This window comes from Crocodylus siamensis, chromosome 7, assembly GCF_052110815.1.
Source record: "Crocodylus siamensis isolate JL-2025a chromosome 7, ASM5211081v1, whole genome shotgun sequence".
In the NCBI taxonomy this organism is placed as follows: Eukaryota; Metazoa; Chordata; order Crocodylia; family Crocodylidae; genus Crocodylus; species Crocodylus siamensis.
The window spans coordinates 63776757-63801215 of record NC_143401.1 but is presented as its reverse complement, the minus strand read 5'-3'; the positions used below and the strand labels follow the sequence as shown (position 1 = coordinate 63801215).

The window sequence follows — 24459 nt, the reverse complement described above, 5'->3', positions numbered from 1 at the left end:
ATTCCAGCAGGCAATGTTCACTGCCGCCCAGGTGGTCGAGCACCAGCAGCCCCCCCCACCAGGTCATCTCCCATGGCCAGCACCAGGTCCAACAAGGCGTCTCCCCTGGTGGGGCTGTGCACTTCCTGGGTTAGATGGAGGTCCTGCATTCTGGCTAAGAACCTACATGAGCGGTCAGACCTGGCTGACTGCTCCCCCCAGCAGATGTCTGGGAAGTTCAGGTCCCCCATGACTACCACATCCTTAGACTTCACTACATCCGTGAGCTGACCTAAGAATTCCTGGTCGAGCTCTTCCCCTTGGTTGGGAGGTCTGTTGTAGACCCCCACCGTTAAGTCTCTTTCCCCTCGACTGCCTTGTATTCTAACCCAAAGCACTTCAAACTTGTTGTTTTGTTAATATTTTTATATGGCTATCCCTACCTATTAATGTTTTTCAAAAACCTTTTCAGCAGGGCAGAAAATGGCTATAAACCAGTTCTATCAAATGCACAAAGCAAACAGATTTTTCATTAATTTTAGTCACAGTAATCTTACACCTTAGTGGTAATTATAGTAGGCACAGAACTTTCAGACAAAACATGACTTTAAAAGTTGATTGTTCCTTCTTAAAACAAATAGTTTTAAGTATTAAAACGAAGTAAAGCTATTTGATAATTTAAAAATTGTATTTCATAAAGTAGCAAAAATGCTGCAATACCAGTATGTGGATGGCATTCAGTAGACTGGTGGTACTCAAGTCAGCAGAATGTGAGTTCTTACATAACAATATCAGTTAATCACATCAGTCTTTCTTTCAGTGTTCATAAAACCTTAATACTTTTATTTTTCAGGAGTACTTCTGTACGGTCCTCCAGGTTGTGGTAAAACTCTCATTGCCAAAGCAACAGCAAAGGAAGCAGGTTGTCGATTTATTAATCTCCAGCCTTCAACACTGACTGACAAATGGTATGGGGAGTCTCAGAAACTGGCTGCTGCAGTCTTCTCCCTTGCTATGAAGCTCCAACCGTCCATCATTTTTATTGATGAAATAGGTAAAACAATATATCTATAGTCATAGAAAAGAAAGATTAAATGCCAACTTAAAATTGATAGGTATATTAATTTATTACCAAGGTCTACCAAAAGTGATGGTAGTGCAGTAAGAAATATAACCTTGTGTTGAACAACAGTTGTGTATAGTTGCATGTTTCTGCATTCTTTTTTTGCATAAAATGTCAAATCAAAAAATATATATTGATGCAGAAGAGCCACTAATTTTCCATCTCCTTTAGACTAACTGTCATTTAGGAAGCCCATATTTAGAGAGGAAGAACTTCCCTGAAAGTGCATGACTGTTGCTGGAAGATCTGAATTAATGTTGGTCTCATCTTGATAAATATTGAGGAAGGGGGCTGGGGAAAACAAGAAATGGCTAGGTAGAAGTAATAAAACAAAAAGAAATGAAAGAGAAAAAAATAGAGAATTTATAGTGGTGAAAAATCCTTATTTTTAGAGAAAGCAGTGAAGAGAATTTTGGGATTACTAACTTGCAAGTTATAAATCCAAGATTAATGAGAAAATAACACTTCAGTTAAAATTGCTCATTCTCTTCCCTCAGGCATATATTACAATAACTCATGGCCCTTGGAGGAGAACAATTCACTGTGAAGATATAGTAAAGCTACATCACGCTGCTTATAGTCACTTTTTCCAGTGATGTCTGTATTTATTTATTTATTTAGAAAGACTCTTCTTCTGGAGATGACTAATAGGGTTAGTGTTCTCCATAACTGTGAATTCACATAGATTCAACATGCAGTGACATTGATTTTAGCTCTCTTTGTAAACTTCTGAGCTTGTTGGAATCTGAGTGAAAGCATGTCAGTGTACTGCATGAGGAGCAAAGATGAATGTTTATTTTTTACTTAACTAAGAATAAGAAAATTCAGAGCTAGTTCACCCAATTATAGATAAGAAATGTCATGTACTGAAAAGTATGAAGCTGGAGAAGATATGTTTTTTTCTACTCTAGGTTTTCTTCAACATCTGACTTTTTTTTTTTCTTCCTCTCAGTGGTGTTGAGCTTTTATCTTCTTGGTACCAACTATATTTTTCTGTTGTTACTATTTTAAAAGTTTGTGCCCAAGAAATAAAATACTATATGGTTGGTACAGTTGCATATATGGTGAACAATGTTCATTGAATCTTTTTCACATAGATTCCTTCCTACGAAATCGCTCAAGTTCTGACCATGAAGCTACAGCTATGATGAAAGCTCAGTTCATGAGCCTTTGGGATGGTCTGGACACTGACTACAATTGCCAAGTAAGTGAAAAGATTTAAGCTGATAACTTCTATAATTCTTTCATAGAAATCAGTGTGTTTTTCCTCACTTTAAGGGACACAGTATTGAACATAGTAGCTGCCAAAAGCATTATTCTACCTAGTTTTGTTACTGGATACAATTGGGACAAAAGTTCGCATTAATAATTAATTCATTCATGTTTCAGATAACTCCTTTATGTATGCTGACCATTTGAAAAGCTTTCTAAAAAATGTTTCTTTTCAGTATTTTTTTGATAATGCAAATGCAAGATGAGAGGGCCACATTTACCATGTGAACAATATGAAACAATCACTTAATGACTTTTTTCAGGCCAGGTGAATCTCAGACCCAGATTTACTGAAAAGTCTTGACATGCTCCCTTTACCAGCCCCTTCTACTTTTCCCACAGAAAGCAAAATCATTTATACCTAATGAGCTAATCTGAAAGTACAGGAAGCTGCCATCATTATCAAAGGGGAAATGCTGGCAATCTCTGTTTTATGTATTCAAGCCCAGTTTTTGTCATCTAACTTTAGTAATATCAGATGTTAAAAAAGGTTGATAGTACGTATGAGACAGAAGTGATCTGCTTAGTCTAGGACTGATGCCTACTGGTGTGGGAGCAGATAGCCCATTCACCCTGCCAATGACTTTCAAACTTGACCTGAGGAAAAATCATTGTAAGGTTGAAAGAGCAGTTCATTTCCCTATGTTGTCTTTGTGAACTGTCAAGATTTGGGGAGCGGTAGTTTTAGAAGCTCACTGAAAATTGGGTATGCTTGTTTTAATACACTGTCAAAAAGTCAATGGACTGAACAGTCACCTCAGACTGGATTTAATTGGGCATCCTGGAAGTGAAAGAAAGTGTTAGGAGTTGATTAATTTTTTTAATCATATATTGTTTCAGTTCCACTTTCCTTTTCCTTATTACCAACTTCCTTTGCTCTTTCATAGCTGTTCTAGCTGTACTTTTTATAACTTGATTTTTTTTAAATTGCATACAGTTGCAGTCAAATATGACTTCTCATACATCTTTTACACAATTGGCATTGGTATAACTAATGTTTCACCACATTAATCAAAAAATGCAGGCTGTTACTTTTTATGTATCAATGTTATGTATGTAAATCCAGTATGTCAGTAGGATGTTAATGCTAGCAAAATTTACACAATACGAAACTGGAATTTAAGACGGCTTAGCCTTGTGTTCCCTTTAGCACTGATTTTTGCCATTGCTTTAACATGTTCCCTTTTTAAAAACTGTGAAAGCTTCTTGGAACTAGTCCAGTAAAGTATGCTTTTGCTGCAGTAAAACATAAATCTGGTCTTGTACATCTACTATTGAGTCTGGTGTACCAGATCTGAAGAAATCATTGTGTCCCTTACTCATAATTCTTAGCCTGATGGGAAAACTATTATAGGGAAATCTCTACAAAAAATGATTGAAGAGCTCTAGAGGTATTATGAAAATGCTGTTATTGGATGTGCTTGGTTAGAATTCATTACTGTTAAGAAAAAAATCTTTAAAGAGGTATCTCCAAAATAATTTTGTTACTGTTTTAGTATTTTTCTGAGAACTGATAAGTACACATTTCTCAAAATATTAATTGTCAAAATTTTCTTGATAATATTAGTTTGCTTGTCAATCCTAGACAAAGAAATGTCCTCCCTGAAAAGAAGGATTATCCTATATTTTATTACTGCTGTAAAATTCAAAAGAAAATTTTAAAAAAGACTCAGAACTTTAACAATAGGCTGTGACAGGCAATGCATTGTTGTGAATTTTAATTGGACCGCTGCCTCAAGTGCACCTGGAAAATATTCTACTCAGTGGAAGGTCTGAAGTGTCATGGAAGAGTTGTTAGGGTGTTTTTAGGGTTTTTTTGTTTCGTTTTTGTTTTTTAACTTTTTTTTTGTGCAGGGATGAGGAACCATGACCAGAGAGAGAAGTAAGATCAAACTTCAGACTTATCTGATTTTTATCAGAAACTGGCCTGAACCACGCTGCCCCCCAGAATCAAGGGAACACAAATGCAACTTAAAGCCATTTTTTTCACCCATCTCCAAGGCTTGTGCCACAGGCAGATCAGTTTTGACACTACTTCTGCACTGTAATAAAGGTTGTTGCTCTGACTAAATGGGCTCTCAATGCAGAACTTTTGGATCTGGTCTGAAGAAAGACCCCCAGGGCTTCACCTGTGCGATGCCGGGACTGGGAGATGCAGCAGCGGTGGCTACGTCTTAGCGCCAGCCAGCTTCAGACCTGAGATGGGTCATTTTGTTGCTGACAACTGATGTGAAATGCTTTGTTAAATATGAGCCAAGGTTCTTTGGGTAGATGTGCTATCTTTTATTAGACCAGCTAAATAGTTGGAGAAAAGTTTTTTGTAAGCTTTTGGGCACAAACCCACCCTTCTTCAGGCATTGGGAGAGTCTGCTGCTGTTATGACTTCTCCAAGGTAGAAAAGACCAACATTCTTGTTAAATATGAAGCATCTTAAGGGCTGTTTGCAGACGATTTTTTTTTTTTTAAACAAAAAAAAAAGAGCTTTACCAGGAGCAGCAGTGTGTTGCTTCATCCCGGCTCTACAGCGTCTTTAAAGATTGAGTGCTTCAGCAGGGCTTTTTGGTGCTTTTAGCTAAAACTGATTCAATCAGCTGTTAGATAAAAGTATCATAAAAGCACCACTAAAGTGCCTGATCTTTACAGATGTTGGCCAAGCCAGGTTGAAGTAATGCACTGCCCCTTCTGGGCAAGTCCTTTTTTGATGGGTGGGAGTTATGTCTGCAAGCACTCTAGATGTCTACTCTCCCACTGTTTTGTGTAGTAGTAATTTTGAGCCTCTGGGTGGCAGCATCACTCTAAACAAGTGAAGGCACCATTGGTTCTGATGCCTAGTGCTCAACCTACCATGGCTCATTGTGGGTAATGATCCAAATCGAAAGATAAGCAAGAATAGTAGAATTTTTCAGGAGTCCAGAATTATGTAGTAATCGCTTCTCGGCCTCTTGAAGGCTCAGATCGAGCGAAAACATTTAATTATCTGACATTCATGTTTTCGTGACAGAGCATGTACAATACCTGTGGTTTACAATAGCAAGTGAGAAAAAGATATGAATATGGGCTGGGGGCAAACGTTCTTTTGAGGTTGCATTTGAGGTGTTGTCATGTTCAATACTGTTTTTGAACAAAATTTTTAAATGTTATTTATACAGTTATTAGAGTATATGAGATTTCTCTAAAGCTTTTCATGATTTTTGGATCCAATCAATAATACCACAGTAGTAGTACCTTTTTGGGTTTTCAGGTAGTTGATTTTTTTAAGGATATTACTTTTTTGTGAAATTTAGTGTTTACATGAGATGTTGGATTCATAGTCTTAGAATTCAGAGAATATAAAGGCTCTTCTAAAATGCCTTACTTCATTAAGTTCTGGAGAAGACTTGTCCAGTATGAACTAAACAAATGTGCCAACACCTGTAAAAGTAGGGGTTTTCTGTTACTACCTGTTTATTTGAATTGTTTGAACTTTCAACCTTGAAATCTTGAAACCTACAACCGTTTAAAATATTTTCATGCCTATTTAAATCCTGCTGTTAAAATGAATGATGTTGGCTTGCTTGATGGAAGGTAGTACAAATATCCATGTATTTTGTGACACTGCTCTGCCCTCTTCCCCCACCATCCCACCCCCCATCCTCCACACACACATTCTATGATAATTTCCTGATGCCAGTTTAATTATTTCTGGCTTTCTCTATATAGGTGATAGTGATGGGAGCTACCAATCGCCCTCAGGATCTTGATTCGGCCATTATGAGAAGAATGCCTACAAGGTTCCACATCAACCAACCTGTAAGTTATCCCACAGTGCATACAGTTAAGGGTTGTTTGCCCAAGGAGTTTGCAGAATGGGGGCACCTGTAGCCAAGAAACCTGTATTTGCCTGGGTAGCAAAATGAGCTTGAGAGGATTTTTTTTCAGAAGTACTGATAATTTCACTTTTAATGTGAAATTTCCCATGCGAACATGAGTCCTACACATTTCAGCTAGAACCAACTTTGTGCCAACAAGAACTTCCTAATATATTTCTTGCATTCAGCCTAAAGGAATAGAGTTGCACACTTTGGCATTCTGATTGGACACTGTTCACTCGCACCAAGGGAAAAGGAGGTTCAAGTTGCCTGCAGGTGCATCTATACACAAATGTGTGTACACATTTCAGTTCTTGGGAAGTTATTAGCTCATCCTGATCTAATCTTCACTGCCACTGTATCCACTCCTTGCCACTGTCAGATGGTATTCCTCGAGGTTGCATGGCCATTTGGTCTGACCCAGTAAAGAAGTTCTGTTCTTAACTCAAGGGCCATCCAGATGGATCAGTTATGAAAACTTCATGGCTGTTATACCTGGCAACTTGGAGCACTGTAGTTACTATGTAATTATTTTTCTCTACTGTAGCTTAAAATAAAAACTGAGTAGGACTGGGAGCTGTGAACCAGCTACTTTCAATAAGCCAGAGTTCTTTAAAGGGCCAGAGGAAAAGCTAGCCAGACATTTTTTGAGGCAGTGAGTAAACTATTAATCTGTACAGCATTTGCATTTAATCAAATGATTCTTGATGAATGGAAGTGAATTTGAATGACCTGTTCCTTGGGAGAGCCAGGTTTGTCTAATGGCTCTGCCTTACAATCTTAGTCGCACTTTTCTGGACATGCCCATAGGGACTGTGTGGTAAGTGGCACTGCAGACGTGTTTGCAGTGCCACATACCATACATTCAGGTGTTCTCTGCGCTGCAAGGTAGCAGCACTGGGGGGGAGGGGATGACCCCAGGAGATCCTGGGGTCAAAAAACACTTGCAGGAAAAAAGAAAGCGAAGCGTGTGGGGGCAGTGTGTACCACCCAAACCCACAGCCTGGCCAGCCAGAGTCATGCTTCCGTTGCCAGCCAGGCTCCAAGCAGCAGGATCTCCACTGCTGCAGCCCCAGGAGGCCCCCAGAACTCTGGGTATGGGTTGTGTGGCCAGCCTGGTCCTGGCTCCACCCTCCATTATCCCACCTAGCGGACATGTGCAATAGGCGTTCCCCAGGGACAAGTAGCTGTGGCACAAGGTGTGCTGCTGCTTCTCGTCCCCAGAGAGACAAATGTCCATGTTCACGTGGATGTGGCCTACAAGGGTATGCTAACTACTTAACCCCTTTTCGTTAACCTTCTTGCAGTGCCTGATTTTAATATAGTCTATCTATCCCAACCATGATCTTCAGAATAAGCTTGTGACTTTAGAAAACAACACTTGCAGCAGTCCCATTGTTTATGTGACTGACAAAATATGTAATGAATAATATCTTGTTTACATGTTGAGCATCTGCTCTCTGTTAGGGCAGATGCATGCTACAGAGAACTCCACGGTAGCTGCGTAGGTCTGTTTGCCCTAAACTAACCTCATGCTGAAGTGTTTGTCAGTTTCTTCTCTCTTTTTTTCTTTAATTGCTGTAAACATGTGAAACTAATAATACTCTGGGTCCATCACGTAGCATACATGTTAAAGAAGCTGATTTCCCATTGCCGGGGGTCAGTCTGTACCCTGAGAGATGTCTTGGGGGTGATGCAGTACAAGATAAGGATGTACAAGTTGAGTGCCATTTTTAACAGCTAAAGCAATGCATTATGTTGGAGCAATTTCTCTACTGTAACAACCCAAAAAACCTCTTTTTTTATTTAAAGGCTCTGAAACAGCGAGAAGCCATCCTGAAACTGATACTGAAAAATGAAAATGTAAGTTGGTGCGTTTTTTCTTTTTAATCAATTCATTTTTCTTTCATATCATTATGTGGGCAAATAGAAGAGGTTGGAAAATATGTTTTAAAATCAGCTGATTTGGCCTGGGTATGGAGTATAGTCAAGAACATGCCAGTACACTGTCAGGGAGTGTTATCCATTTTGGGTGTGACTTCAGTTTTGAGAAATGGAATTATTTAACAGGTTAAGCTTGAAATGGTGGTTAAGCTTGAAATTTTAGTGTTCTAGTCTCAGGATTGCTGAGTGAATCATAGTGCGTCTGGGCAAATTACTTAATCTTTCAATCTGTATTTCCTCATCTGTACAAAGATGGCATTTGCCTGCCTTCTGACATTGTGGTAACTAATTCATACTAGAAAGCATTTTGACTAATAAATTAGTACTGATTAAGTGTTTGAAGGAAAGGGACATCAAAGATTTTGAATACTGCAGGTATTTTCTCCAGTTAATTTGGGAGTATTTATCATTTATTTTGATAGCGCTGTTTTTTGGAAGGATTGGCCTCTGAGTAAAAAGGGGCTGCCTCTTACCCATCCCAATAATGTCAGTCACAGGTTATACTATAAAAGGAGGAGGAGGAACCAGAGAGTTGGGATGTCAGTGATATTTTCACTATTGCTGTTTGCAAAATTTAAGACATGATTTTTCTGGCTTTCTATATAGTACTCCATTTAATCTATTTACATTTCCATGGAAGACTTCTGGAATTTGAGCCAACAGTGGTAACTCTGAGGGGCTATTTTTCATAACCGTCATAGGTTGAGACCTGACTAATAAGGCGCATCTTAGCAATAGAACTGATTTATAATCTCCTTCAGTTGCCGTCTTGTGTGAGCTGATCCCTAAGAGTGACTGAGATTGTGAAGAAGGTAACTTGCTGCATAAGCTGTCATTTAAAATTATTTGAATGTCAGGTAGTTTCTGGCAAATTACTTAAGCACTTTACCTGTGAAAACAATCTATATTTAAAAGTTAAAGCATCAAAATAAAATAATCTTGGCTTGCTATTAGACTACAGATTTTGACAGTGGCAGTTGTTTAAAAGGTTTAGTTTTAGGAAGTCCACATAATTGCATAAGTTAGAGCTGGAAGGAATCTTACAAATGATGTCCCCCTATTTGGTGTAGGTTAATGCTTTATACACAGCTGCATTTCCCTTTATAAGAATTTAACATCCTTCTTCTCTATTTCCTCACTCACTGGGGTCTTGATCTATGTCCCCCCCGTGCCCCTTCTCTCCTACCGCCCCTTCCCCTCTGCTCCTATGCAGCTTTATTTTCTCTGAAGAACTGCAGTTCTTTCCACTTGTTTTACTAAAGGATCTGTGGATGCTAGTGTTTTCAGATGCAAAATATTGTTGGTAAGGGTATGCCAATAAATATTTTTTGGGTCGATGCTGATGGCTGATTATTAACGAGCCATATCTGATTGCTAGTATGCAGCCTGGCAGCTTGGAGAGCAGCATCTGGCTGGTAAGTTTGTTTGGGGGGGAAGGGCTGTGTCAGGGGCAGATGGAATCCCCTGTGGTGAGGGAGGGAGTGGGGCTGGGCCAGGTGCTGCCCAGCTAGAGGGGGGCATGGGGAGATAAAGCATGGGTAGAGGGGGATGGATCCTGCTGCTGTGCACACCCCCACAGGAGCTATGGGGGATGGGTGCCCCCCAGATCTGTGCACTGAGTGAGGGCAGGCTGGGACCAGGGCAGTGCCTTGCTCTTCCCAGCAGGGGGCTGGGCTGGGACTGTGTTTGGGGCAGACAACTGCAGCGCTGGGAGGGGTCTATGTGGTGGGCTGTGGCCACATCAGAATTCTCTGTAGCCTCCCTGCCAACCCTGCCCCTCCCAGCATTGCTGCTTTCCTCTTTGAGTGCAGCCCCCTGACCAAGAAGAGCCTAGTGCGACCCCAGGCCCCAGACTACAGCAGCAGCCTACCTTTACCCTGTGCACAGATCCAGAGGGCACATGCCCCCAATGGCTCCTGCGGGGATGCATGCAGCAGTGGGAACCACACCCCCTCCCCATGTTCCCCGCCTTCCCATGAGCCTCTCATGATTCTGTCCCATGCCCTACCCCAGCTGGGCAGCACCTGCCCCTGAACTCCCTTCCTCATTCCAGGGGTCTTGATCTATGTCCCCCCATGCCCCTTCTCTCCTACCACCCCTTCCCCTCTGCCCCCAACAGACTTACCAGCCGGATGCTGTTCTCCATGCTGCCAGGCTAACCGCATGCATGCTACAGCTGCGCGCATGCACATGGCATGTATTGGCAACATTATCGGCCACCTCAGCCAAAAAAAGCTGATTGTCAGTAATATCAATTTTCCTTTTATCAGTGCCGATACAATATCAGTGCATCTCTGATTGGGGGATTCTGGATCCTCATTGGAGCTTTCAGCAGGGAATGAGGATTCTCCTGGGTTCTCTGCTGAGCCATGCCCCTTATTTGGTACTTATGTGAGCAAGTAGTTTTTCCCTTCTAATCTTTTTTGAAACCCATCCATATGCCAGATGGGCGTAGTTTTTCACTAACTTATTGTGTACAATGAAAATCATGGTTTTCCTTAAACGGTAGTTAACAGCAATATGAATGTCCAAGGATATTTTTCAAATGTACTGTGCACTTCCCAAAAATGAGTGTTAAAATGAAACTGCATAAAGCCAAGGGTACACTTCTGAATAATGTCTCAGAAATAAGCTCTTATGTTGACTGTGTGTTCAGTTTCTTTCTTTCTTTTTTTTGTGGAATTTTTTTCTACATGTTGACTAATAAGCCTTTTTCCAGTTCTTATTTTTTGACTTTCTGTACAGAGGAGAAAGGACTGGTGTTGGAGTGCACGTCGGGTTTTCTGTGTCTGACTCATTGCATCAGCCGGTAGCCACAAAATGCTGAGTTGAAGAAGTTGCTGTAAATCAGTCTGTAACTACAACTCAGCATTCCAACAGCTGTATTTTGCTAGTGGAGATAAAGTCTAAAGATTTTCATTAAGCTTATGCCACAGGAAGTGATTCTTCTTCAGCTGTCAGCGCTGTAGATTTGTATACAAAAACAAATATAGCAAAATGTATACGCTCTCCAGTGGTTGCCAGTGAATTTTTACCAGCTATCCAATTTTACTATTGAAGCTTTATTTTTACTTACTACCTGAACATAACTAAGAGGAGGGGATAATTCCCTTATGTTAGCAAATGCTCTTCATATTTACTTTTAGTTCCTAAAAAAGGCAAAACTTGATATAAATCTTGAAAGGGTTCTTAACCCCCAACTGTGGCTTTTTCGTATTTTAGTGGAAAAGCTTAAGTGACTTGCATGTTTTCATGCTTTTGCCGCTGTTTCATGGCAGGTGGACAGGCATGTAGACCTCCTAGAAATTGCTAAAGAAACAGATGGTTTTTCAGGGAGCGATTTGAAGGAAATGTGCCGGGATGCAGCGCTCTTTTGTGTCAGGGAATACGTCAATTCCACGTGTGAAGAAAGGTACGCGTTTTTATCTTTCATGTCACAGCAGCCAGGCTGAGGCTGAGAGCTCCTTGGGCTTGATGTTTGGTAAACAAGTGGTTGTCTTTGGTGCTATATTTTTGGTAGCAAAAATTTGTGTAGGGAAAAAGAAACCATTGCTTTCTATCAACAAGTTTGATAAGATGTAATGCTCATTGTTAAATGAAAGGTCAATGAATAAATCACTTCATCTTATGTAGTTAATCAGGTTATTGGTGAAAATATTATGGGTAACATTCTGGTAAAAGATTAACCCAAGGGGGTTGTTGACAGCCTTGAACTTTGCCTTTGTACACTGTATCACTGAGTCAGGCTGAGATCTTGGATACACTTTCATGTGCCTGTGACTTTATTGACCTTAATGTAATTGTCAGGCTACATGTCTTCAGGTTTGCCTTCATTACGTAATGACCATGAGGTGCCCCTTGAACTGTGTTGAATTTTTTTTTGTGTGATTTTTCACCCCTTCTTAAACATTGAAATATGCATTGTATCATCAGTGCTTCATAGATTCTGCTGTAAGATCACTGACATCAGAATTATTTTGGCCTGTAGCTGTCACCAGAATTCCTATGGTGATTTGAGTGCTACATTTTAACCATTCTACTGAAAAGTGAACAAAGAAAAAAGCTATATCTAGTCAGAATTAATTCTTTATGGGTGCTTGTACACACAACAGGGGTTTAGTTCTCCCTAAATTCAAATAGCGTGTTTTTAATTGGTGAGGTTTTTTTAATTGTCATGTTTAAAAACCCACCATTTCAATGCGTCACAGCCCCCTCCTTCCCCCCACCCCCTTGCAGGCTGCACCAGGAAAAAAAAAAAAAGTGGTGAGGGGCCAAATCCTTCCCCTCTTTCCGCCCCCCCCCAGCAGAGCTTACCTGCCTCTCCTGTTGGGGGGGCGGTGGGGTGGGAGGAAGCGAGCTGCCAGCCGGCCACATGATCCCTGAGCTGCGGTGGGTCCTTCCCTCCACAGCAGCAGCACCCACCCACTAGCAGCCTGCCCCAGTCGTCCTGGGGGGCGCTGCCATCACAGACAGAAGCACTGGGCCCCACGCAGCTCAGGGGCTGCGCAACCTGGTGGCAGCTCATGCAAGCAAGCTTGACTAGGGGGGTGGAAAAAGAAAAAAGTGGTGAGGAGCCTGATCTTTTTCCTCTCCGAGCCTGCCTGCCTGAGCTACTCGGGGCCCAGTGCTTCCTTCCATGGCAGTGGTGCCCTCTAGGCAGCACCCATCTGCTAGCAGCCCACCTAGGTGATCCCAGGGGGCGCTGCAGCTGCTGAAGCAGGCACCATGCTCTGCACAGTTCAGGCAGGCAGGTTCTGGGAAGAAAAAAAAAAATCAGGCTGCTTGCTTTTTTTTCCTTCTTTTTTCCCAATGGAGCCTGCCTGCACAAGCTGCTGCTGTGTCGCAGAGTCCCTGAGCTGCATGGGGCCCAGTGCTTCTATCCGCAATGGCCAGGACCTCCCAGGCCAGGTGATAGTGGGCAGGTGCTGCCTCAGGGGTGCCACCACCACGGAGGGAAGTTCCAGGGTCTCCCGCAGCTCAGGAGCAGCTTGCCCTTGGCCTCAGTAGAGGCAGGTAGGCTCCGGCACCTCATGCACCATCCCTTCTACCTTCCTGTTGCCTGGGACCAGCCGGAATGGGCTGGCTTGCCTCTGGGGCAGAGCAATGAGGTGGCAGGAGGGCAGGTGGGAGTGCTGGTAGTAGGAGAAGGTGGTGGGGACAGTACACGGGGTCGTGGAAGCCCGCCAAGCCTAAGCTTCTCTAAGAACATCTGGGCTTCCAGCACCCTGTGCACCATTGCACTTTTGTTACATAGCAAACTAAATTACTTCGTTATGTAGCAAGGTAAAACCCATCCAAGGTATTTTAAAGTGGAATATGCTGCCAAACGTGTACATTGTCACAAAATTCAAGTGAAATATACTACTGAACACAAACAGCAATGCATTAAAGCAGTGCAGAAGGGCAATTAAGCTGCTTTAAAGGCCAATTTTGTTGTATGTACAAGTACCCTATAAACAGCAGAAGCCAGAAGCCACTGATAGTTTACACTGTTCAGAATTTCATTGCTAAGTGATGGTAAGAGACAATCAACTTTTAGTCTGTGAAATGCCTTCCACCTCCTTCCCCAGCAGACCTGTCACTTGCCATGGCGGCCCTGGGCTGGTTTAGGGGCTTGTGTTCATACATCTGCACAGCAACTAGTCTTGAGGGTGTTGCTAAAATTCAGGCCCTGCTCTGCTGCACACCCAGAAATGTGCCAGTGAGGTTGCCTGCTGCTGCTGTCACACCAGAACGCACCAGAAGTAGAGACATTAAGTGTGGCAGCAGTGACTATCCATGGAATATCCTCCCAGCTGCCCTGCTGGGTGGGGGCAGCTGTGTGTGGAGGGCAGAGCTTAGTGTTTCGTGCAGAATCAATGTAGACATACCCTACAGTTCCTCTTAACTTGTTTTCATTCCCATTGGACCAGCTCCTTACATTTGAACAATCTTTTCTACTAATGCAATATTGTAACTTCAGAGGAACCCACATGCCATTGTGTTTACATGCACCTAGATGCATGCCCTGTGTTCCAGTACTGCAATGTTGAATATTGCAGCAAGAAACAGGCCTTACTTTTTTTTCCTGCAGTACCTCTGGTAGGTCAATTACATCTATTGCTATAAACCATATATTTGCTATTTAGCACTAGCTACCTGTTTTTTATAATTGAAGATTACTTTATGCTCTGTAAATTGGCTCCATTATGTAACATTTGAATCATTTGAATGTTTTTCTAGCCATGATGAAGATGAGATTCGGCCAGTACAACAGCAGGATCTACACAGGGCAATTGAAAAGATGAGGAAGTCAAAGGATGCAACTCTCCAGAATGTTTTGATGCACGTTGGTTTAGATTAAGGCTGAAGAACTTGTTGCAGTTTCTGATAAGGCCTAGTTTGGTGACTTAGTAATTTAGTGAAAATGTGGGTTGGCAGGGGAGGGGGCATTCTTCAACTGGCAGAGTTATGTTTCTGGAGTTGTTTTTATACAATGAATTCTAAGTTATTGAAATTTAGTAGTATCATAAAATTAGTTATGTAATAATAGATCATGAAGTGAAACAATATTGCCCCATCCAAGGGCAAATGCTGGTGTTTTGTCCCATTACAATACACTATTGCAGCCTTAAAGGTTCTAATGTGGTACATGGTCCCTGCTGGCCACCTGTGAGGAGGGGAAATAACAGTAACAGTTCATGTATATATGTATGATTGTGTGTGTGTGTATATATTAAATGTATATATCCACACATTTTTTATATATAGGCATAATCTGTAGATAACTTAAATATGGAAATCTTTTTTTACTTAGTTACTGAATCTAACCAAGTCAGAAGATGTATAGATTAAATTTCAGTTGTGTTCATTACACATTTACAACTTTATTTTAGCAACATGTAAAAAGGCAGAAAATCTGTTCCTTAACTACAGGGAGTCTTTTTGTTTTTTGGGGGGATTTTTTTTTAGAGTTGAAGTATTATTGATCTTTTGTTCCATATTTAGTGTATGAAATCATCTGGTGCCATTTAGTAAAGGTCATAAACTAATGTACAAATGTTTGAATATTTTGCATTTTATATGAAATCCTGCTATTGGGGCTCTTTGTTTTAATGCTGGGTATTTTGGGGTTTGTTTGGGTTTTTTTTACAATTTCTTCTCTTCAGTGGAATAATTACGATTTGAACCTTGTTAACTGGTCTTTCATTAAACCCCACATTTTAATCTCTGTAAGAATGTGGCTTTTCCATTTTATTGAATACTGTAGTGAGAACTCATCTGACTAATTTTTGTTTAAAAAATATATTGTAGCCAGTATTAGCCAGAGCAGATGGCAAAGTGTGTTTTGTGGTGTAATGCTTTGTTTTCCACATTCACTTAATTGAAAAACCAAAAACTCCAACAGGGCATCCCAATAATAAATGTAAATGAGCAATGTCCAACTGTACTTCATTGGCAATAGTATAACACATTTATGTAATGCTTGAAAAAATATGGGATCAAAAATGTAAGGTGTGAAACTTTTCCAAGTTTTTAGCATTGTTTTGGAAGACAACTCCAATTTCAGTTTGTTTTTATTGCAATGCTATGGAGCTGTACCCTAGGACAGTGGTTCTCAACCTTTTTGGTACCAGGACCCATTTGTAAACATAGTCCTGACCCAGTGCCCCACACTCCTGGCCCACTGCCCCCAGGTCCCAGCCCCCCAGTGTGGAGGGGTGAAGAGGGGCAAGTAGCCCCTTGCAGGCTGGAACTCTGACAGCCTGCAGGAGAAAAGCCATGGTTTCCCACACTTTTCTCCTTTAGTGGAGAATCCATTTTTTGATCCACTGTTAAAGTTTGTTTGCGACTCTTTCATATATTCTTGCAACACAGTTTTTTAGATCGCAAACCATGGGTTGAGAAACACTGCCCTAGGAATTCTGATAAGTATATTTGTGCTTGGTATATTTGTGCTCGACTCCACACCAGGAAGGTTTAGGCTTGTCAAAAAGCATATCTGAGATAGAAAGTCAAACATGGGCTAATATTAGAAGAGGAAAATTAAGTAAACCAGTCATACTAAGATATGAACATTCTAAAATGAAAATTCATCACATTTTTAACCACGCTGTCAGCTTGTAATTAGTATATCAAAGGTCTCTTTTAATCTGAGAACTTTTCTAGTGAACGCTTTCTGCCAGATGAGCATGGGTGGCAGTTTGGGGGGGGTTGCTTTTTGACTCTGGAAAAGCTAACAGTAGTTTTTACATACTTTTTGAAGGCAAAATAGAATTCTGCAGCAGCTAAGAACACTAATTCTGGGATGCGTGGAACTCTGATTCTAGAAACCACTTCAGTGAGGGAAACGTCTTAACTTAAGTAAAGGCACTGGGTACATGAACAAGTTACGGTGAAGTAGAGAGAGTGAACACTTAATACTTGACAGCTGCTCAGTGGGAACAGGCTGTGGTGCGTGCTTTTAGCAAAAGCTAATTAAGTGCTGAGCAGTGACAGTTCAGCCCTCTTCCTTGGAGGGGTGACCTGTTGTAGGCTAGTCTTGAATTTGCGGGACTAAGAGCCTATACTAGGGGTCGGCAACCCCCCAGCACAGGCTGAGCATGGCACGTGAGGCCATCTTCCTTGGCATGTGTTGGGGCCGGGGAGGCAGCAGCTGTTAGCAACCGGCCCCAGCTCTGGGTAGCAGTAGCTACTGCCAGCTGGGATGCTGCAAGCTGCTATCAGCAGCTACCCAGAGCCGGGGCTGGCTGCAGCCAGGAGGCTACAGACAGCTGCTCCCTCCCAGCTCTGGCACATGCTACGGGGGCCACAACAGCTGTTCTGTAGCCTCTTGGCTGCAGCTGGCCCCAGTTCTGAGTAGCTGCTAATAGCCATGGAGCCCAGGCTGCTCCCCTGGAAGCTCTGCTGCAAGCAGCCTGGGCTTTGTGGCTGTCAGCAGCTATCCAGAACTTGGGCCAGCTGCAAACATCTGCCTGTCTGGCCCAGCCCTGGCCCCAGCTGCATCCCGTCCCCAGACCTGGCCCCAGCCTCTGAGAAAGCAGCACATACTGGCAATATTCCCCACTATGCGGCCCTCATTGCTTCTGCAAAGCAGCATTGAAACCTGGCATGGCAGGACACAGTGGGGAGCGCAGAAAGCTGCCTGCTCCCACCTCCCCACTGCCCTGGCCACACTTCCCCTGCAGGTGGGGGCAGCAGTGAGGGGCACAACCCTGTGCTGTTGCCCAAGCTGCTCCTGTGCACACAGCAGGAAGCTCAGAGCAGGCAGCTTTCTGCACCCCCCCAACATGCCCTGCTATGCCGAAGCAGCGAGGGGAGCACTGCCAGTATGTGCTGCCTCCCCAGATCCCAGGGCCGGGGCTGGGGCTGGGGCCAGAGCAGAGAGGCAGCAGATGTTCACAACTGGCCCAGGTTCTGGGTAGCTGCTGACAGCCACAGAACCCAGGGTGGGGGGCAAGGGGCACAAGCAGGGCATCCTGCCATGTACCCCCCTACCCTCATTTTGTTTTTCTGGCACTTGCACCTTCCAAGGTAAGCATTGTTGGGGGGTTTGGTACTCTGGCCAAAAAATGTTGCCTGCCCCTGGCCTATACCCATGTAGTGACTCTGGAGCAGCTGACACGGTAAGCCCCCAGCCATCTCCCTTTACTTCACCCTAGGTTGTATGTCAATAAAATGCTAGTACTATACAGGATTTTATCCTGTAACACACTTCCTTTAGTCCCAAAGAAAATAACGGGTATTAAAATAATGTGAAAAATGTCCAGAGGAAAATCAGCAAGGATTTGTAAAGTAACAGTGACAGACAACTTGTGTATCCAATACTGACTAAATTAGAATTACTAAAATTCTAGAATTAGTAAAAGAGTAGGAGGGACTTTAAGAGGTCCATTTATCTGATTCCCCCTGCTCAAAGCAGGATTAGCCCTGTCTAAACTACCCTTGTTAAGTGTTTGTTGGAGTGAAAGGAAAATGTAGTAGATGCATTAAAGTGACTGATGGTTCCTCTGTGGCCTTGCACATGGTTAGCATTTTTGTAATAAAAGCAACTTCTATGTTTTTAGTTAAACTGTGCATTATGGCTGCCTGTTCCCAAGTGTAGATGAAGGGAAATCAAATAAAAATCATTTATCAATTTAGTTTGTTTTACTAAAGCACTTCAGTGCACAGATGCTTAGTGTTCACATACTGTTCATGTGCTTAGGATCTTCCTGAATCAGTGGCCTTCCTGCATGAGGAAGTATTGTCATTTTGACGGTGCCTATTTGACTATGTTTAGGTCTCCTGCTGGTCTGTCTTGGTTGGTATCTTAGGTTACTCTCCCCTGTGGCTGTAAGTCTTGTCAATTGAATCCAGCCTGTGTCCTGCCTATTCATGAAGAAGTCACCTAAATTTCTGAGGAATACCATTGAACTGCCCTTCTGTCCTTGAGGTCAGCTTTTGGTTCCAATGCTTGGCGTGATGGGGCCACTCAGTGTCAGCCCACCCACCCACCTGTCTAGGGCAGTCTGCCCTGATTCACCTGCCATGCCTTGATGCGTCTGAAATTAAATGGAAAAATGCAGGAGGCAGCCCATTTAACACCCTTATGCGAAGGGTGTAATACACTACTCCAACCTTCCCTTTACTGTGTCCCAGGCATCACAGACTGCATCCAAATCACTCCTAACTTGCCCAGCCCCAATGCTGAGCTGCAGGTGTCCATAGACATGTGTTGACCTCATACTCCACTCGCTGCCCCTCCCTGCCCCCGATCTCCTGTGTGCCTCTCACTAGGTTTCTAGCCCCTTACACTCTACCCCCTCACTGGGGCTATGGGGCCTTACACCCCATGGGCCTCAGGTGATTGTCAGCGTGTATGGACCTCACTCCTGGCTTGTGGCCCATTCAGGCCTCTGGTGTCTTCAGACATACCTGGACCTCACTCTGATTTAGGCCTTGGGCCTCAGGCCCTTCTGGCGCTGGTGCTGTTGCCCAAGCCTGCTGCTTTTCTCTCAGGGTGCGTTTCCCCTAGCCTCTTCCCTCCACAGGGTCACCCACAAGGCAGCAGGGGCTGAGGCTGTCCAGCACCCCCTGCTCACCTTTCACTAGGGAGGCACTGGTGTGGCATTTCCTGGGAGCTGCCCTCCCACAGGCAATCCTACCACACCATCCTACCCTAGCAGGCTGTAGTTTTAGGTCATTCTCCAAGACCAACTGGAGGCCTACCTGTCGTGCTCTTATTCCTACACTTGGCCCCTGGATCTTGTACCTGGGCTGCCCTCTCTCCTGGACACTCTACTGCAGCCTCCATCTCACAGGCTGCCCTCAGTCACTGTCCCATCTCTCCCAGGCCCCCTTTCTAGGATGCCTCTCAAGAGGCTGAGCTGTAGCCTCCTTCATATCAGCCTGCTTGCTGGCTGACCCCTATCCTCTTTTGGCAGTGGATTCCCCCCAGAAGGGAGATGTTTGGTCTGCTTAAGGCACTGGACCTGCCTTCAGGCCACTCAGGGTGCCAGTAGCTCTCCGCAGCCCTGGTCTGCCCCTCATGGTGGGCTTCCTTGCCTTTTTGGCCTGATGGCCCTGGCACCCTTGCAGTGACCAGTCGAGGTAAAGGGTCAGTCTGGCAGCAGCTGCCCTTCCTGCTCGGCAGGCGTCTACCCTGGGCCCCATCAAAAGCCATCAACCTCCCCAGGCTTGCCTAGAGCCCTAGAGGTCTCAAGCATCAGCCTCTCTCACCACTGGGCTCATCTGAGGCCCTCAGTAGCCCACCAACTCTAAGCCCCTTTTACAAGGCAGGCCTCGTTCTTTCCTAGACCCGTCACCTTTTCCTCAGGGTTTGGGACCCTGTTGGGTCCCTAGGAACCTCCTCCATCCCTGTAGTTCCTACCTGTGACCTCCAGACTGTTCCTGGGAGCGACCGATCCTTAGCATCCCTGCAGCAACTCTTCTCGCTGTTCCTTGGGGCCTGTTGTACTGTGGCTGCACCACCCTACTCCAGTCAGGCTGCCATCTGATTGGCCCTGCAGTCACCTGCAGACTGCCTCACAGCCTGCTCAAGTGCTTAAAGTGACAAGCACCCAAAGATGCACCTCCACACTTGGAGAAAAAGAACAAGAACAGTTCAACCTATTTGGTTATGTGAATAAGCCAGAAGGATGTGGTGTAGGACATCATTACAGATTATCCTGTGAACTACGTTTCTTTTTTTCTCTTCCATTCACAAAGCAGGCCTCTGCAACTCCTCCACTCATTCTGCACCTTTTACTTTAAGAATCCAGGTATGAATGAAAGCACTAGCTATGTTTGCCCTTCCTTGGCACATGTTGCTGTGGTGTCTAAATGTGCTTTATATACATAGCTTCTCTTGGTTTTGAGGGGCTAATTTGCAATTTGCTGTAAAAGAACTAAAAAAAAATGTCCCTTAAACAACTAAACTGAAGTTGCTTCCTGAATCTGGTTCTGAATAGTTTGATGATCCCATACCCACATTGTGTTGCAGTGGCTCTGACAAGTGATCCCTTGTCTCAGTGAGCACGTTGTAGAGGCAGTTAGTATAGCCAGGTTCAAAAAGGGATTCGCCAAATTCATGCATGGTAGATCTATTAATAGCTATTAAACAACAGTCAGATATGCTTCCTCTGGCATCTCTAAACCAATGATAATGGATCCCAGGGGACATAAAGAACAGGGCATAGATCACTGGTCCTCAGTCTTTTCCTGATCAAGGCATTCCGCCATGTCTCTGAATGCAAGAGCATTCCTGGCCGAGAACCGCTGTTGGTGCTTCCTCAGCTTACCTAAGTGCTTCTCAGCCAAGTTTTGCTGCCAAGAGGGACTGCAATTGCAATGAAACAGCCCAGTGCTGCAAAGTCAGGCTGAGAAGAGCTGTGCCACATATGCACATTCCTGTATTAAGGCTCTGATCAGCATTAAGTAGACTGGCCCCTAATACTCCTCCTGGAAACAGTAGTGGATGGGACAGTTCTGTGCCTGTTTCCGAGAGGAAGTTGCAGGGGACAGGTCCACTTTGCTGCCTCTTTAGGCTTGTTAGAGCCCTAATGCAGGAGGAGCATATGAGGCAGTTTTATGTGCTCACTGCACCACATGGCACCCTGGAAGGAACACCACAGCAGCCTGGTTGGGACTCAGTGCTCTAGATATACCTTGTTTGTATGCTTTCCCTTTAAAGCATACACTTCTGGCATTGCCAGACATGGGACATGGGGCTAGAGCAGGGGTAGGCAAAATACAGCCCACTGGCCAGATCCCACAGCCACTTGACTGGATCCAACCTGCAGTGCTCTGCCCAGGGCAACCTGTGCTATACTCCAGCCCACACCCGGCAGGCCCAGTGCAGGCTAGCACACACAGTTTCCAGCAGGGTTGCTCCTGGTGCAGCTGCAGCCAACTGGGTGCCATTCATCTCCCCTCACCTCCAGTGGTGGCTCCCCTTCCTGCTCCTGCTGCACCACTCTGAGCAGGGAGGAAGCTTCAGCCGGGCAGCTCCTGCCCCAGCACATGGGGCTCAGAACTCCACCTTCTGGCTGCCTGGCACGGGTGACTGAGCGGGTGGAAGTCAGTTGGGAGCTGGAGCCTGAGTCCTACACACTGGGGCAAGGCTGCCCACCTAAAGTTTCCTCCCTGCCCAGGGTGATGCAGCAGAAACAGGAGGAAGAGCTGCCACTGGAGCAAGGAGAGCTGAGCAGCACCTGAGTAGCTGCAGCTACACCAGAAGCAGCCCTGCCAGTAAGCTGTGTGCTGGGCTGGGTCACTGGTCACAGGCTGGAGTGTGGTGCAGGCTGCTCCGGGCAAGGCTGAGCCCCACATGGAGCACCATGGGGGGTAGTCACAGATGGTACAGCCCAGGTGAGCTCTTCTGCACCCCTTCCTCTCCTCGCCCCTGGCTGGCTCCCAGGACTTAATGCCCAGGCAGCTCATGCCCCCACCCCCCATGTATGCAAACACCCCCACATACACCCAACCCACATACACACTCCATATACTCCTTTCCCCCCACCACAGGGCAGGGACATGCAGGGAGCAGATCATGGCTCTGTCCTGGATCTCAGCCCTGTGTTATCACCACCCTGCAACCCTGCCCTGTGATCCTGGCCTCACCTGTTTGTCCTGCTCTCAAACACTGCTCCCTGCTCACCCACAGCCCCAGCCACATAGGCACAGGGAGCCCACATAGGGAGTTTTGGCAAGTTGTTGTGGCAGGAGGTGCGGGAGGAGGTGCTGACTTGGCCTGCCACAACTCATCAAAATTCCTTATGTGGCCCCCTGGGCCCAAATAACTGTTCACCCCTGGGCTAGAGGGACCATTGGTCTGACCCAGTTCTGTCATTGGGAGATTTGTCCTGAAAGAATCTTGACGCTAATTCCTCAAATGCTACTTTTTCCTACCAGTGGGCGTGTCTACGCATGTATTTACACGTGCCTTTGTTTAAGACACGCTAAGGTGATTTGGCGTGTGTCTACACGTGGATGTGCTAATGCACATTAAGGCACATTAAATTTAGGTGTGAATAGCTAAATTACATTAGTGCACATGCAAATGAGCTAATGTGCATTAGCATGGTGTGTCCATTGACGCGTACCATTTTAATGCACATGAGCACGTCTATACTTGCACTAATGTGACTTAGCTATTCGCACCAAAGTTGGATATGTGCTTTATGTAGACACACATACTTAATGCACCTTAAAAATAGTGATTTTTTTAGGCTAAGCCCACTTAAAAGAGGCATGTATAGACATTCCCGGTGCGGATGAAATTAAAGTCAGCTTTATACACTGATTTTCTTGAGACTTGGGCAAGACAGATTAGATTTGTGAGTTGTCAGCAGCCTTAGCTAGAAGTCACAAAGATCTCCGTTATTCCTGGAACTCAAGTTTCCAGCTTTAGAAAGATGTGGATTAGGCTGTGTGGGTGACCACATAAATCATTTTCACCTTCAACAACATTTAAAAGGAGAACCAGGAACCTTCCAAATTCATCAGAATACAGCCTTTGAATTGCAGATCAGCAGTACTGGAGTCTAGTGCTGACAATTTAGGATGGACTTTTTATGAGAATTTGAAAGATTGAACCCATAACCTGTTGAGGTTGAATAGGATTTTGGTGTCTAACTTTCTATGGGTGCTTTGAAAATAACAGCTGTAATTGTAAATATTAACTTTAATTACTCATAATTTAATTCTCAAATAAATGCATCTGCTTTTCAGCTGTTATAGTCTCATGCTCAAGGGCAAAGCTGTCAAGCGTCTTTCAGTGTACTGAGGGAGTATTTCACACTGCACCAGATTTTCTATAGATTTAATATATTGGGTGTACTGTTGTGCTGATGGGACATTTAAATATTTTTTTATTGGATAATGTAACACAGGAACAGGCAAAAAATGGCCCATGGGCTGGATTTTGCCCACCAAGCCATTCTATCTGGCCTGCAGGACCCCGCCAAAAAATAATCATTTCTTGCCTGTGGCTGCCCCTCTGAAAGCCAACAGAAGCCACAGGCTTTCAGCGATTGCACACCATTGGATTGGGTAGGCTCTGTGCTTCCACTTCCATGGGGCTCCCAGCACTCTAGCTGGGAGCCCCATGTGAAAGCACCAAGCACGACAGTGCACAACTGGACAGCTTGTTAGGAGGGAGGAAAGCTCTTTCCTGCAGGAAGGGGGGATATTGTTCAGGTAGGTGTGGGGTTTGTGGGTGGGTGCAGGACCCCCTGCCACAGCCCTCCCCATGGGCACAGCCCTGCTGCTGGTAGTGGACGCTCAGGGTGCTCAGTGTCTGCTGGAGGCAGAGCCCCCTAATAGCACGCGACTCTGGCTGAATCCCGGGAGCTGCATGTGGTGGCATGGACCTGGCCCAGCCCGCTGGCGCACATCTTTGAGCCAGACCAGGCTGGCTTCATGCCAGCACTGCAGGCGGGAGCCATGCTCTGTTGGCCAAACCAGCTTCACACCTCCACGTGGGGCTTCCAGTACTCCAGAGGGAGGCTGCACGGGGAGGCGCAGAGCCCACCAAGCCCAATGGTATGCAGATTGGGAACAAACGTATGTAAATCAGAACAAAAATAGTTTTTGAAATAAAATATGTATAGTATAGTATAAAATACAGATATTTGATTTTTGGTATATGATTTGTTTTTTTTCCAGTTCCAAGAGTACTTCTGGGGGGTAAGGGGAGGGACTCCTGGTGGCAAAGGTCAGGGGTTAGAGGTGGGACTTCTGGTCCTAAGATGACGATCAGAGGGTGGGGCACCTGTCAAGAGGAGGGGCTACCCGCATCTCATCAAAAGTTGTTAAGCAGACCTCCAGCTG

At 44.5% G+C, this 24459-nt stretch overlaps 1 protein-coding gene across 8 annotated transcripts in view; it reads left to right on the top strand.

Annotated features, from left to right (window-relative positions):
• The window catches only part of ATAD1 (ATPase family AAA domain containing 1), a 28156-nt gene extending 12772 nt beyond the window's left edge, over window positions 1-15384 (top strand). For all 8 annotated transcript variants that reach the window (XM_090057323.1, XM_090057320.1, XM_090057315.1 and 5 more), the window contains 6 exons: window positions 833-1033; window positions 2200-2306; window positions 6074-6163; window positions 8035-8085; window positions 11445-11578; window positions 14389-15384. In XM_090057323.1, the coding sequence (XP_089913449.1) occupies window positions 833-1033; window positions 2200-2306; window positions 6074-6163; window positions 8035-8085; window positions 11445-11578; window positions 14389-14509 (704 nt within the window). In that variant the 3' untranslated portion in view covers window positions 14510-15384. The remainder of the gene's footprint in view (window positions 1-832; window positions 1034-2199; window positions 2307-6073; window positions 6164-8034; window positions 8086-11444; window positions 11579-14388) is intronic.
• Window positions 15385-24459: the final 9075 nt, after the last annotated feature.